Source organism: Propithecus coquereli, unplaced genomic scaffold, assembly GCF_000956105.1.
Source record: "Propithecus coquereli isolate 6110/MARCELLA unplaced genomic scaffold, Pcoq_1.0 Scaffold291, whole genome shotgun sequence".
NCBI classification, from domain to species: Eukaryota; Metazoa; Chordata; class Mammalia; order Primates; family Indriidae; genus Propithecus; species Propithecus coquereli.
Window position 1 is genome coordinate 1,511,007 of NW_012148519.1, and position 15,295 is coordinate 1,526,301.

The 15,295-nt window shown below is 41.3% G+C and overlaps 1 protein-coding gene across 1 annotated transcript in view; it reads left to right on the plus strand.

The window, feature by feature from the left end:
• The window catches only part of SYNRG (synergin, gamma), a 110,824-nt gene that overhangs the window by 94,235 nt on the left and 1,294 nt on the right, over window positions 1-15,295 (plus strand). The window contains exons 17-18 of the mRNA XM_012648636.1: window positions 14,232-14,342; window positions 14,681-14,716. Coding sequence (XP_012504090.1) covers window positions 14,232-14,342; window positions 14,681-14,716 — 147 coding nt within the window. The remainder of the gene's footprint in view (window positions 1-14,231; window positions 14,343-14,680; window positions 14,717-15,295) is intronic.

Below are 15,295 nucleotides of genomic sequence, written 5' to 3' on the forward strand. Positions count from 1 at the left end.
ATCAGTTTTTTTTCCTGTTATTGTTCCTTTTTTACATTTCATTGGGCAAAATTATTTTATTTTTATATATTCATACCTATGCAATTTATCTCTGATGATATCCTTTATTTCACAATAGTCAGAAGTTTATCTTCCTTCCACAACTGGAATAAATATGCTATTCCATTTTTTTTTTTAACATTTAACTTTGTGACCCATCTGAACGGGATTGCAGCTATGTGGTAGGAAGCAATTCTTATTGCTCTGAACTGATAGCCAGGTGGATACTCAGCTATCCCAACATGTCTTAAGCGGTAAATCCTCTCAATGCTGTGCAATGTGGCTTCGGGTTTGTAATATTAAATTCTTAAAGAGTTTAAGCAATTTCCAGATCTCCGTCTTGTTCCCTTGAACCATTTCTCAATTTCTAACCTAAAATCATACGGTTTGAGTAATTATTATTTAAAAAATACTACTCTGGCCAATACAATAAGAAATGGAGTATAAATGCTTGAAAAAAAGGTAAAATTGTATTTATTTGGAGATACGAGGTTTTTTGGGAAATCTGAATTCAAGAGGTTAAATATATTATTTAGCAAAATTGTATAGTGTTCTTACATATTAATAGTGGTTAGAAAATATAATGAAATTAGAAACCTTATTTTTTAATCTACTAAATCATTCAAGCTCTTATCACTTTCTGAACTTCTGACTCATAGCTAGGGTTACTGGTTCCGTTTTTCATCCCCTAGCAATCTGTTTTGCACACCACTGCCAGACTGTTATAAGATGCAAATCTGATCATGTCATGTAAATCCCATTTAAAGTCCTGTAGGGGGCTCTCCATGGTCTTCAGGATCAAGTTCAAACTCCTTAGCCCAGTGTAGGTCTTTTTCATCATTTGGACTGCCCTTTTCTCTTTCCTGTTAGGCTGCTTTTGCCTCTGGATTCTGTATCATTTTCTCCAGAAAGTCATGCTAAGAGCCCTTTGGGTCAAATTAGATGCCCTTCCTATGTGTGTCCATAGCTCGTTTCTCTCTTCATTTGTCATAGCACTTACCACGCTTGTTGATAATTGTGTTTTTACTTATCTCTTGCCCACTGGTTTATCAACTCCTTAAAAGCAGACTGTATTCTTTATTGTGTTCTAATGCAGTTTAGGGAGACTTTTTACTTTTTGTTTTAGACTTTTTTGAACCTTCCAATTTTTTTTAAAATAAGATACCATGTATTTTTTGTATTTTGTAATTTTAATAGGTGGTTTAAAGTTTTTAAATGGATAAGGAAAATGAAACCAAGGGAAAATGAAAGCAGGGAAGATATAAATCCAGGAATGAAATTAAGTGTTTAAAAATGTGTGCTTTTAAAAGTGCTTGCATTTGTTAGTGGTAGTCTATACCACTGACTTTACACTTTCTAGGAATTGGTGTATAGACGACATGATCAGTTGCATGATTCACTGTGTTCATAACATACAAAGTCAGTACTCAGAAGAAGCAAAATTATTCCTGGTAGTAATATCAGAAAGAAACTTCTTCAGTAGGTTCTTATAAAGAGGAAACTAATGTAACCAACATTATTTTCAAAAAAATATCGTTTCAGTAAATAATGCAACTGATTTCATTGAGTAGTTTCTTGTAACATCTCTCAATATGAACCAAATGGCATAGCCCCAAAGTACCATTTAGCGAAAGTCATTGTAAGTGTGGAAAAAATAAATGATAAACTAGGAAAAAATGTGGCAGTGCATACTGATGGTGGGCTCATGTCTTTGCTCTGTAAAGGAAGCATGCAAATCAATGAGAAATATACCAACATCCCAGTGACATATGAGCAAAAACATAAAGTAATTCATAAAAGAGGAGGTACAATTAATAAGTTAACATTAATTCTAATTAAACCAAGATTTCATTTTTTACCTACTAATTAAGCGCAGTTTTTATTTGGTTGATTGATTTGTTTGAATCCTAAGAGCATTGATATTACAAAACATGGACTACACCATGAGTGGGATTACCCTATAGAAAAGGAATTTGGCACTAGGCTTTTTCTGACTGTGAACTCCTTGAGGACAGCGACCAAGACTACATCTTGCTTTTATTCCTTTTTTTTTTTTTTTTTAAAGACATGGTCTGTCACCTGGGGCTAGAGCGCAGTGGCATCATCATAGCTCACTGCAACCTCAAATTCCTGGGCCAAAGAGATCCTCCTGCCTCAGCTTTCTGAGCTCCTGGGACTACAGGTGTGCACCTCCATGCCCAGCTAATTTTTCTATTTTTTGTAGGGTGGGAATCTTCTTGCTCAGGCTGGTCTCAAACACCTGGCTTTAAGAGATCCTCCTGCCTCAACCTCCCAAAGTGCTAGGATTACAGGTGTGAGCCACCATGCCCGGCCATCTTTTGTTCTTGATCTGAATACATTTGCCAGGCGTTACATAAACACTCAGTAAACGCTGAATGAATAAAGGACTTAACAAATGTTCAGTGGTTGACTCTGAGAATTCCACCTTGAGAAAACTTCCTAAGGCAACAATTCTAAATACAAATTCACCAAAAGAAGCAAGTTTAAGTGCCCAGAGTTGTTTGTAAAAGTGAAAAATTAGAAACAACCTAAAAATCCAAATCTAGAGTTTAAGTAAATTATGGTGAATCTTTATATTAGGATGTTATGCAGCCATTTTGTAAAGGAGCACCAAGCTTGAGTAACACACAGCTGTTAATACAGGGTTGGAAGGAAGTCTGCCAAAATGGTAACACGGTTGTGTTTGGGTGATGAAACTCTGGATTTTTAAATATTCTTTTAGTTTTTTTCATGTTCTCATTTTTCATTTTCTCAACTGTCTTTAATTAGTACTTACTGCATTTATAATGGAAGAATAAATATTTTCACTCTGGTAGGAGAAATGTATCATTACCCTTCATTCACTTGCACAAACCCTCCCCTACAGATACCCTTTGTTACTCTTGCCCACTTCTCCTTTCAGTTGTACTGATTGGTTATCAAGCTCTCTAAACTATACCTTAGGGACTTTAAACTGCTTTAAATCTACATGGCACATTGACATCTTTACTCTGCCATCATCCTACCCTAAAGCAGAGAAGAGACGTCTCTGTCCTGACAGTCCACCTGATTAATCAGGAAGACTGTAGCACCACACATCCTCCCCAAAAGGAAGCCGAATCAAAATCTTGAGAACCTAGGGAACTACGGAAAAGGAATGGAGCTTAGTTTACTACTTATCCTCCGTTTCTCTATTTACATTCAGAGAGGCAGAATTCTTGGGCTCTGAGTAAGAGTCTTCAAGTTCTATCCTTAATGGATTGGTTAACTGTTGTGATGACCAATAGGAGGGCCTTAGGAGAAAAGGCACATAGTTTGCCACGGTCCTCAAATTTGCTTTGAGCTGCTGGAATTCAGGTCATTGTCGCCTGCATCAGAGAAATACACTAAACTGTGCATTTATTTTCTAAGCTCCAGCTACTGATGAAGCTGGTTGGCTAGTGATGTATGCCGAGGGCAGCTGTGAGGCTATGGGATAGAGAAAGATGTGTTACCAGGTGTTCATCATAGAGTTTGGTTGGTATCACCTTTGCTTTGTCAGCATTGCAGTTAATCAGAGCCTCTCAGTTTTACAAACATCTTACCTCAAAACCCATTTGTTCCGTATTTTTATAGCCACAAGATATCTAAGACCAAGCATTAGGAATCCGGAGAGCAGTATGTATCTTGGTCCTTCCTAATTCACCCACCTTCTGCTTCCTGACCTTGTCCTAATAGGGAGCAGGTTAAGCCTAAACATCGTCATCAGCTGGGCGTGGTGGCTCACGCCTGTAATCCTAGCACTCTGGGAGGCCGAGGCGGGCGGATCATTTGAGCTCAGGAGTTCGAAACCAGCCTGAGCAAGAGCGAGACCCCGTCTCTACTAAAATTAGAAAGAAATTAATCAGAAATTAGCTGGGCGTGGTGGCGCATGCCTGTAGTCCCAGCTACTCGGGAGGCTGAGACAGAAGGATCACTTGAGCCCAGGAGTGTGAGGTTGCTGTGAGCTAGGCTGACGCCACGGCACTCACTCTAGCCAGGGCAACAGAGTGAGACTCTGTCTCAAAAAAAAAAAAAAAAAAATCATCGTTAGCCAACTTTGCTCACCATGTGCTAGACCCTATTCTTAACTCTTTGTATAGAATTAACTTTTTTAATGTTCACAAAATTCTTGAGGGTAGATACTGTTTAATATTATTCTCCTCCTTTTAGAAATGAAGAAACTGAGGCTTAGAGACACTGGCGAGGCCTAGATTCATGCTGAAAGTCAGAAGTCTCCTTTGTCAACTACTATTCTTTGTTTCCTCCTTGAAATGGGCAAGTTGGTGGCTAAAACCAGAGATGTGCAAAAGCTTTTCAGTGGGGAGTGGGTTGATTTAGCATCAAGGTTAATGAGCTAAAACTCCAGGAGTTTGTCCTCGCAGCAACTCGTTATAAACAGTCAAGATTTTTTCTGTACATTACCCCCCGCCACGTGTACATCCCAGGACTACAGAGTAGTTTAAAAGCCTGCCTCTTGCCATTTAGATTGTAAGGTTCTTTGTTTTGGTGGTAGTCACTTCTCATTGTAATTAATGTCAGGTGTGGGGACCGGATGGCGGTGTGCGTTCCCTGGTTCTTGGTTTCCAGTGCTGAAGAATGGGTAGTGGTGCTGAGCTGACAGAGCAGACGAGCAGACCAAGCAGATGCAAGCAAGCAAAGTGCCAAAGTTTATTAAAGCATAGTTTGTTCCAGAGAAGGAACGGGGTCAACCCCTGCAAGTAGAGGAGACTCTGAATTTAACAAGATTTTCCCTTTTATGCTGATTCTGTAATTTTATGTTAAGTGGGGGGTGGAATTTTCATGGTTTTTCTTGGAAAGGGGTGGAGAATTCCCAGAACTGGAACCCTCCCCATTTTTAACCTTGTAAGGCAATTTCTAGCGTTGCCATGGTATGTATAAACCGTCATGGTGCTGGTGGGTGTGATTTTTACTACGTTAATGAGGGTAGGTCACTTGAAGATACTGTCACCTTACTTGTACACATGCTCGAAAGACCCTCTTTATGGCCTTGGTCATATCTCCACTTCGTGGCCTTTCTACCTCTTTTTGGTCTCAGTCCTTGGAGACCCCTTATCATAGACCAAACATCTGTTCAGTCCTTGGAAGCCCCTTGACGTGTCATCTGTTCGTTCTTGGAAGCCCCGATTCTAGTCAATTTGTTCCTTCTGTTATAGACAAAGCATCTCCTAGCGCCATCTGCTTCTCTCTCTCCTTATCCCCACCTAACAATTAACACTTTGGAAACTAGATTTACATACAAACCCTCAAATCAGCCACCCATCTCTTCTATTCTGGTGTTGTTGGAAAAAGATGACTGTGATTACAAAGCCTATCTTTCCTTGCCATGAGCTCTTTGAAGAAAAGATGTCACGAAAGGCCAAGTGCATTAACCAAATTTGTTATGTATTAGTTTGCAGCAAAGGATAACTGGGGAGATTGCTGGCCTGGGTTGCTGCCATGTGTTTACTTCTTGGGGCAGCTCCTGTCTCCGGATGAGGTCGAAGCCAGTTTTAACTTTGCGCATCTTCGAAGCCCCCATGGTGCTGCAGCTGCTTACCTTACAGACTCTGATTGCCCCTCCAGGCTTTTTTTTTTTTTTTTAAATAACATACTATAAAATGCAAAAATCCTAGTTATACCATTCAATGAGTTTTGTAAGTTATACCATTTGAAGAGTTTTGACAATGCTTACCCGCGTATAACCCATGCCCCCGTCAAGATATAGACTGTTACTTCATTCCAGAAAGTTTTCTTGTGTACTTTCTCAGTCATTACCCTACTCAGAGATAATCCCTGATTTTTTTTACACCAAGGATTAGTATTGTCCAGACCTTTTTAGAGAAGCCTTGGAATTTCATTTTGTTGTTTGGAAGAGAGCCTCTTGGGTGTGGAGGCCTAACATCTAATCTGGGAAGTGTCACCCCATTCATGTATGGTAGCTCTAACTCCTTTAGTGTGGCCAGATGTGAGGTGAATGGAGAGAAGGGCTAGGCACTCACGCCCTCTTCTTCAGACTCCCTCTGTGAACATCCATTCTAGCATCTGTGTCTAGACGCTAGGGAGTGATTCTGCCTGACCTATTTTTAGATGCCATGTAAAATTATAGAGATTAATTAATTAGTCTGCAACTCGACAGTGCAGGAATGCACTGCAAATTGCACATGGACACCACTGAGTAACACATGTTCTTCCAGTTCTAGTTGCTTTTTTCACTGCTTTTTTCACCAAGTTAGCTGTGACAGAACAACAATCATTCTTTGCCCAGATATTTTTTCCATAGTCATTTCCTCTTGATAACTGGTGGGTAGGTCCCCAGTGTATAAAACTTGGATTGCCCACTGCATGGAGAATAGCATACATTTTACAGAAGTGTGAAGTGTAACTGGTCATGAAGAAACCTTTACTCTAGCAGAACTGATAAGAATAGCTGCATAAAACGTAAAGACGTACAAACCAACATCTGCGTCGTTCAGTTCAGTTGTAACAAAACTGTACAAACTCCTAGGACTATGGATTAGAAGCTCAAAGCAGGAAAATCATGATTAGATTTTCCTGAGGCACGATTGAGGTTGTATGGGAAATTTAGCGCTTTACACCATTGCTTCATTTCAGGTAAGTGAGTTCCTTAATGGACCATATTGCCAAAGTGAGGCTCTTTGATTCTTCTACTACTATTACTACTTCTATGACAACTGCTACTACTGCTACCACCACCACTACTACTAGTAGTTACCATTTATTTTACACTCAGGACCTGCCAGGCATTGTGCCATATGCTTTACATTCATTCTCATTTAATCCTGGTAACAACCCCAGGAGGTCAGCAGTATAATCACCATTTTTGTAGGTGAAGAAGTTAGGGCTCAGAGAAGATGAAACTTACCTGAAACTGACAAATCTGGGATCCACATCACCCTTTCAAAATCCATTCCTCTTCCTACTATGTTATTTCCAGCTTTTAAGATGCTGAAAAGGACTTGTTTCTTCCCATGAAGACTCTGTGAGACTATTTCCATCAAAAGACAGTTGCATTACCTTCTCCAGCAAAAAGTCCCAGAAGGTAGTGCCACATAACAGTAGTGATGCTTGCGCTAAGGAAAGCAGGGCGCACAGCATTGAACTCCAAATTGTGGCTCCTTGATATTTAATCTGGAAGCTATGCAGTCATCCTATCGCTGGGGGATTAATTCCAGGACACCTCCCTGCCTGCAGGTATAAAAATCTGCAGATGCTTGAGTCCCTGGTATAAAATGGCACAGTATTTGTATGTAACATACGCACATCCTCCTATATACGTTAAAGCACCTCTAGATTACTTATAATACCTAATACAATGTAAATGTTGTATAAATAGTTGTTAATACTGTATTGGTTTTTTTAAATTTATGTTATTGTGAGGTTTTTTTTTTCCCCCTGAATATTTCCTATCCACATTGGTTGAATCCACGGATGTGGAACCCATGGATATAGGGAGGGCAGACCATACTGGCAAAGTTTTATGCTCCCCTTGCCCTTTAATACTTTCTTTTTCCACGGACTACGACTCCCTCTTGTGGTAGAAACAAGTCTCCTCTGGGCACAGACTGTGAAGGAACTGCTTCTCAAGAGGTAAAAAGTCTGTTTTAGTGAGGTGTGCTCTAACGGTTCGCTACCTCAAGGAATTGTTATCTGAGATTTTATCCTGTGGTTATGGGTTGAAGTTGAGTAGGTTTGGAACAAAGAAAGAATTCAGTCTTGGAAAACAAAACTAATCAATTTTTGCCATATAAAATCTAAGTGAAGAGAAAGGACTGTTATTCTCCCAACCTCTAGTCAATTGGAAATAACACAGGCTCTTTGATTCCCCTGTTATCCTCAGTATAATACGAACTCTTCTGTTCTTCCTTTCAGTGTGAAATAAGCAGTGAATTTCAGAGTACGTACTTCCTATTGCTGTGGCGTATCAGGTGAACAGTTTATTTTTAACGATGATGGCGCTTTTGTCATCTTGGCAGTCTGCACAATGTTTTAGAGATACAATCTTTACCATGTCTCTGCATGGTTATCCTCAGTTGACAGACTGTGCCTGTGGTAGACAGAATAATGGCCCCCTCAAGGCCACCAATGTCCCTGAGACCTGTGAATATGTTACCTTATCTGGGAAAAGGGACTTCGCAGATGGGATTAAGTTAAGGGTCTCTAGTTGGAGAAATCATCCTGGATTATCCGGGTGGGCAGAGTGTCATCACAAGGATCCTATGAAGAGGAAGGCAGGGGGCTGAGAGTGAGAAAAAGCAAAATGACAGCAGAAGCAGAGAAAGTGAGAGATTGGCAGATGCCGCCCTGCTGGTTTTGAAGATGGGACTATGAGCCAAGGAACACACAGGCCATCTCTAGAAGCTAGAAAAGGCAAGAAACAGATTCTTCCCTAGAACTCCCAAAAGGAATGCAGCCCTACCAACCCATTTTAGATTTCTGCCCTCCAGAACTGTAAGAGGATAAATTTATGTTGTTTTAAGCCATTAAGTCTGTGCTAATTTGTTACAACAGCAATGGGAAAATTTATACAAAACATCGTAACCAAGCAAATACCAAAAGTCCTACTTGTGGAACTGGTGTCTAGATCACTCTTTATATCAGTCAGAGTAGACTAAGTTATGCTGTGGTAACAACTTCCCCCTCCCCCGAGTCTCAGCAATGTAAAATAACAACCCTAGCTTGCTTGCTTGCTTTCCTTTTTTTTTTGAAACAGAGTCTTGCTCTGTTACCCAGGCTAGAGTGCAGTGTCATCATAGCTCACTGGAACTTCAGACTATCCTGGGCTTAAGCAATCCTCCTGTCTCAACCTCCTGAGTAGGTGGGACTACAGGTGCATGCCACCACGACAAAGCTGTATTTCTTGCCCATGTTATATGTCTGTTTCAAGTTGGAGAGGCTTCTGTGCCATGTCCTTCTCATCAGGGACCCAGGCTGACAGCCTTCAAAACATGGAACATTGGGGGTCATCACAGGAGGATCAAGGGAATATGACAAATAGAATATTGGTTTTGAAGGTGACACATATGACTTAGGCTCACAGTCTATTGACCATGACAAGTTACCTGGGCATGCCTAATTTCAAGGGGGCAAGGAAGGCCCATTCTACCATTTGTCCAGAAAAAGAAAGAGCACTGGGGAGAACACTAGTGAGTACCAAAATTTTTCTTCCTTAATAAGGATTTCCTTGGACATCATTTTAGCAGTTTATTGTTAGCTAAAGACTGAGGATTATATATCCTAATCTGACTCTGGGACTTGTCATTGTAAGCAAGTTATGTATAATATAACATTTTAAAAAAATCTTTACTAAGTGCATGAAATACTTGCCAATTAAATAGATGATCAATTTAAGGTGACCCATAGAGCACATTGCTTCATACACAGTTATAGCCACTGATTGGTGTCAAACTGTCACTATACACTACAATAATCCCCCTGCTTATAGAGGTGTACGTAGCAAGGTTAATTTTATCATTTCAGAGATTAGTTTGATCACAGTAATTTATGCAGAGTCTTATGGTTTTCATTGGAGATTACAGTATGACCTTTTCATTTGCTCTCCTTATGCCTTTGGTAAATAGATGTTAGAGGACTTTTATTTATTTGATCAAGATTTCAAGATTCAGAGTTTTCCAGGATTCTAATTATCTCTCAAATAGCCCTGATTAAGTAACATGATGAAAATCTGTGATGTAGGTTACAGAGGTGATACCATGCTTTAAGCTCTTTGAAAAGCTTGTTAAGAGTTTAGTTGTCAAAGTGAATAACTGCGATAATTATTTAGACTATTTTTTCGCTTTCCAGGGCATTTTTTTTAGTATATCTCTGAGCGTCCTCCCAACTGAGGGAGGGAGGGAGGTATAGGGCAAGTGAAATTGTTACCATTTTACAGATGATAGAAATGGAGAACAAATAAGGCATAATGCAAGCTGCTCTAGAATTGACCAAATTGGTCATGATTGCACTGAAAAAGAAAAGAGAGGAAAGCGAAATTATCCTCCGACTAAAGCCATGTAAGTTTACCTTGATCCTCTAGACCAGAGTCCTCTTGCACTCAGTTGAAATACGCCCTTCATATTTTCTTCTTTGAAAACTGTATTTTTCCTTCCCTACCTGTGGTCTCAATGGATCCAGCTCACGTGTGTTTAAGAAAGGTTTGTGGAGCTAGTTCATGGTTTGTTATTTCAAATTAGAAGAAGATGGGGAAACATCATACATAATCTACACATTTTTCTAGGGAGAAGCCATTTTTTTTTCTGGTGGAAAAAAATAAAAACAATATAATTTTGCTTTCTTGCTGAAAAAGTGTGGTAACTCCTCAGTGATTCAGCCTAGGGTAACTATAGAAGATGTAGCTATCACTTGGGCAGGAATTTGCCATCATCCTGGGTCACCTCGGTATCCATGAGGACAAACCAACCACCAAGCCAGGCTCTCAGATCCTTGACCACCTGGACTACAGGCCCCTTGTTTCCACTTTGCTTTAGCCACCCATGTGCGTGATCACGACGGATCATACTATCACATCCAGTTGCAGTGCCCGTGCAATCTTAAATTCAGACATCTTACTTTCTGAGACCAGACTGGCAACCCTCCAATATTCTCACACTACTTGCACTGCTCTTGTTTTTAGTTCTCAAGACAGGACAATTGTTTGGCCCTTTTACTTCGTTCTTGTCAATCCCTTTCCGTCTTCACTTCCTTTGCCACCCGCTTAATCCCCGTGGTGCACGGCATTGCTACCCACACCCTCATACTCGTTAGACAAAACCCAACCAGGATCATCCACCTTTACCCTCTCCCCAGCCCACTGTGTTCCGGTGGAGAGAGTCAGACCATCACAGAGTTTGCTGTTCTGTGAGTTCACAAGGCTACTGCTGTTTCGCACACAGCTGGAAATCTCACCTCCTGCTAGAGAGGATAAACCCTCTGAGAAGAACTCAACTTTCAGGCCCCATCTAAAATTTCCCTTTAGGTCAAGTGCGGTGGCTCACGCTTGTAATCCTAGTACTCTGGAAGGCTGAGGCGGGAGGATCACTTGAGCTCAGGAGTTTGAGACCAGCCTGGGCAAGAGTGAGACCCTGTCTCTACTAAAAATAGAGAAAAAATTAGCTGGGCGTGGTGGCAGGCACCTGTAGTCCTAGCTGCTTGGGAGACTGCGGCAGAAGGATCGCTTGAGCCCAGGAGTTTGAGGTTGCAGTGAGCTATGATGACACCACTGCACCCTAGCCCAGGAGACAGAGTGGGACTCTGTCTCAGAAAAAAACAAACAAACAAAAAAAGACTATGATTCAGCAAAGAAGTCCCTCAAGGCTTTGACAGGCAAGTGAAGATCTGAAATAATGTCTTTGTTGTTTCACTTTAGCTTTAGTCCTTAACGTGAAAATACCAACCAACATTCATGTCAGAACTATACTCATTTGTGAAAGCAACCATAGGTTGAACTATGAATCTAAGAGTTGGGCAAAAATCAAAGAAAGCATTCTGTGATAATCAATTGACTATATGGAATTTACAATAAAGAAAATTGTGTATTTTGTTATTTGTAAATCATATGTTATATCAGTAGAAATTTATATCAGTAAAATTTACAATAAACTACGTGTGTTTGTGTTGTACGTATGTCTGTGTGCACACGCATACTTTTCTCTTTGGAAATGAGTTCTAAATAAGGACTGGGAGGAGGTGATTTTGCTCCCGAAGAAGCCAGGGTTCCTGCTAAATGTCCTACAATGCAGAGAACAGTCCCCACAACAAGAATTATCCAGCCTAAAATGTCAGTGGTGCCAAAGTTGAGAAACTCTGCTCTCAAGTATATATAAGCAAAAAAAAATTTAAGTATTTCTAAAAATTCACATTAAGAATCTAACTTTTCTGAATCATTTTTATTCATGCTTTTTTTGGATATTGAAGGCTTTTTTAAATTAAAGAATAACTTACAGGCCGGGCGCGGTGGCTCACGCCTGTAATCCTAGCTCTCTGGGAGGCTGAGGCAGGCGGATTGTTTGAGCTCAGGAGTTCGAAACCAGCCTGAGCAAGAGCGAGACCCCGTCTCTACTAAAATTAGAAAGAAATTAATTGGACAACTAAAAATATATAGAAAAAATTAGCCGGGCATGGTGGCACATGCCTGTAGTCCCAGCTACTCGGGAGGCTGAGGCAGGAGGATCGCTTGAGCCCAGGAGTTTGAGGTTGCTGTGAGCTAGGCTGACGCCACGGCACTCTAGCTCGGGCAACACAGTGAGACTCTGTCTCAAAGAAAAAAAAAAAAAAAGAATAACTTACAATGATCTTACATGTATAGTTGGATCAGTGTGACAGCCATGGATCCCACACCCCATCAATATATGGAATATTTTCATCACCCCCTAAAGTTCTCTCTTGCCCCTTCCCAGTCGGCCCCTTGATCTGATTCCAAAAACAACCACTGATCCTGATTTCCATCACCACAGATCTGTCTGTTCTAGTACTTTACATAAATGAAATTATGTAGTGTATGTATGTTCTTCTGTGTGGCTTCTTTTACTTAGGAAAATGTTTTAAAAATTAATCTATGTTGTTAGGTGTATCACTTTGATCTTTTTATAATAAAATACCATGGTTTGTTTATCCATTTTTTTAAAATCCTTTGTAGAGACAGCGTCTTGCTATGTTGCCCAGGCTGGTCTCGAACTCCTGGCCTCAAGCAATCCTTTCACCTTGGCCTCCCAAAGTCTGGGGATTAAAGGCGTGAGCCACTGAGCCTGGCCAGTTTATCCATTTCCAACAGAAATTTGTGCTATTTCCAGTTTGGGCTGATATGAATAAAGCTGCTATAAATAGTTTTTTTACAAGACTTTTTGTTGATATATGTTTTCATCTCTCTTGGACAAATATCTGGGAGTGGAATTGCAAGCTTATATAGAAGATATATATTTTAACTTTTAAGAAATTGACAGCTTTCCAAAATTGGAACCTAACCTTTTAATCACTGCACTACACTCTCCATATTTCATCGATCTTTTTGTGAGGAATAGATTAGATAATGCATGTGACGGGCTTAGCATGGTGCTTGGCACAAGTAAGGGCTTCACTTACCAGCTATTGTCATATTTATTGAAGAGAGACTTTCAAATCTTCATTCTCGGCCTGTACGTCCAACCACCTGCTTCTGTAATGTCCGACCTTAGTGTCCCACAGGCAGCTCCATCCCAGCTTGTACCAAACCAAACTCTTCTCCCCACCGTCCATCCCCAAACCTGCTCCTTGTCTCACATACCTTATTGTGTGAATCTTCTCAGTTGCCCAAGCCTCCCCGCGATTCTCCTGTCTCCTGGGCCTGGTTTTTCTGTTGCCTTAATAGCTCTTGCTTGTGTCCATTTCTCCCATTCCCCACTGTTGCTGCCTCCGTTCTGACTTCTGTACCTGTCTCCGGGATTGCTACAACAGCCTTCCAACTGAGGCCCATACCTTCAGGATTGCGGCACCCAATTCACTGCCTACACTGCAACGAGGGGGATCTGTCCATAATACAGTCCTGATCGTGTCATGGTCCAGTTGGAACCCTTAGTGGCTTCCCAGGATAAAGTCTCAACCCCTTATATTCCTTTGAAGGTCCTCATGCTCCAGCTTCATCTGCTACCTCCTTTCATGGACTTGGTTCCCACCCTCTAGTTTCTTCCCATCCCTGGTCTTTTGCTTAGAGGCCTTTGCCTGTGCTGCTTGTTCTATATGTAACATCCTTCCCTCCTCTGCCTCACCTGACCCCATCCCTTCCACCTAGCATATTCCCCTCAGGACTCAGCCAAGATGATCCTAAGTTCTAGGAAGCCTCCTCTGGCTTCAGGCCCCTTCCCCCTCAAGTTGGGCCGTGTGCCCTGGCACTCAGTACTTAGCCGTAAGTACTCACAGCACTATACCGCCTTAACACCCACCTGGCCCCCGCCCTAGGCTGCGAGTTCTCAGAGGACATGGGGCTGTGTTTTACCTGCATCCCTAGCACTTAGACTCCGGGTCTACTTAGTATCGCAGGTACTCAGTCTCTGTCTGGGAAATTAAATTATCGTATCGGTGGGACTTGCTGCTGGACTGGCTGGGGCTGAGTGACCAGAGAGTGAAGCAAACAGCGTTTGGAATTCCGAGGTTCTCACCCATGTGTCTTGTCATCCTCACAGCCCGATGAAAATTCGCTGGACTTTTCCTCCTGTATGCTGCGGCCCGGGATTAAAAATGCTCAGGAACTTGCTTGTGGGGTGTGCCTCTTAAATGTGGACTCCAGGAGCCGAGTAAGTCACATGGTTTCCCCTTGCAGATGGCAAAGGGCTTCTCTAACGTGACTCCGGGGGACAGGCTCATCTAACCCACTTGCCTGCAAATTTGTGATTTTTCTAAAGTCCCGAAAGCCGACTGTAGGAGCAGATACTTTCTTTGAAGAGGGCAGGGGGGAGCTGAGAGGGGATGGGTGCAGTTCTTCCCTAGTAAGCATGCGGTTCCATTGCACCTGCAGCACCCTGTGCACGGTGGGGTGGTAAACAGCAAAGCTGAAACCTGTGAGGACTTATGTGGAGGCAAGAGGCCCTGTTCTGGGAATTTTGTTGACCTTATGGTTTCAACATTATTTCAGAAAGAAGAGAAGCCTGCAGAAGAACATCCTAAAAAAGTATGAACCAGTTACACATTATCTTAGCGTCTCCATTTTAATTTTGAGTGTGGAAGGCAAATCGGATGATTCCGTTGCCATCCTGAACCGTTCCAGTCATGAATCCTTCACTGAGTCGTCCTCGTTCCCATAATGTTTGATTTGATCAACTAACGTGTTCATGTGGGTCCACTTCTGTCCTGTTTGCATGCTTGTGTCTCATAATCGGCTTCTGCTGTTGCGGTTCTTTTTCTCTGCAATGAACAGGGTAACAGAATGAGCAACTTCTGGAAGACTGGAAGTTGTAGTAACACACAGAATGAGATCAAAGAGCTTCAGGATTTAGATGTTAACAGATAAAAAACAAATTGGTTGGGTGGAGTTTTGTTTATTTGCAGTGCTTTCGGAAACTAACCCTAGGAAGTGGTTGAGATTTGGACTACTTTAGTTGACCATAGCTACTGCTCATCTGGAAATCATTCTTATATGTTTAATATCCATTTAGTTAGAGGTTTTTTTTGTTTTTTTTTTGTTTTTTTTGAGACAGAGTCTCACTCTTTTGCCCGTTAATTATGTAGATTTAGTTATCAGCTCCCAGTG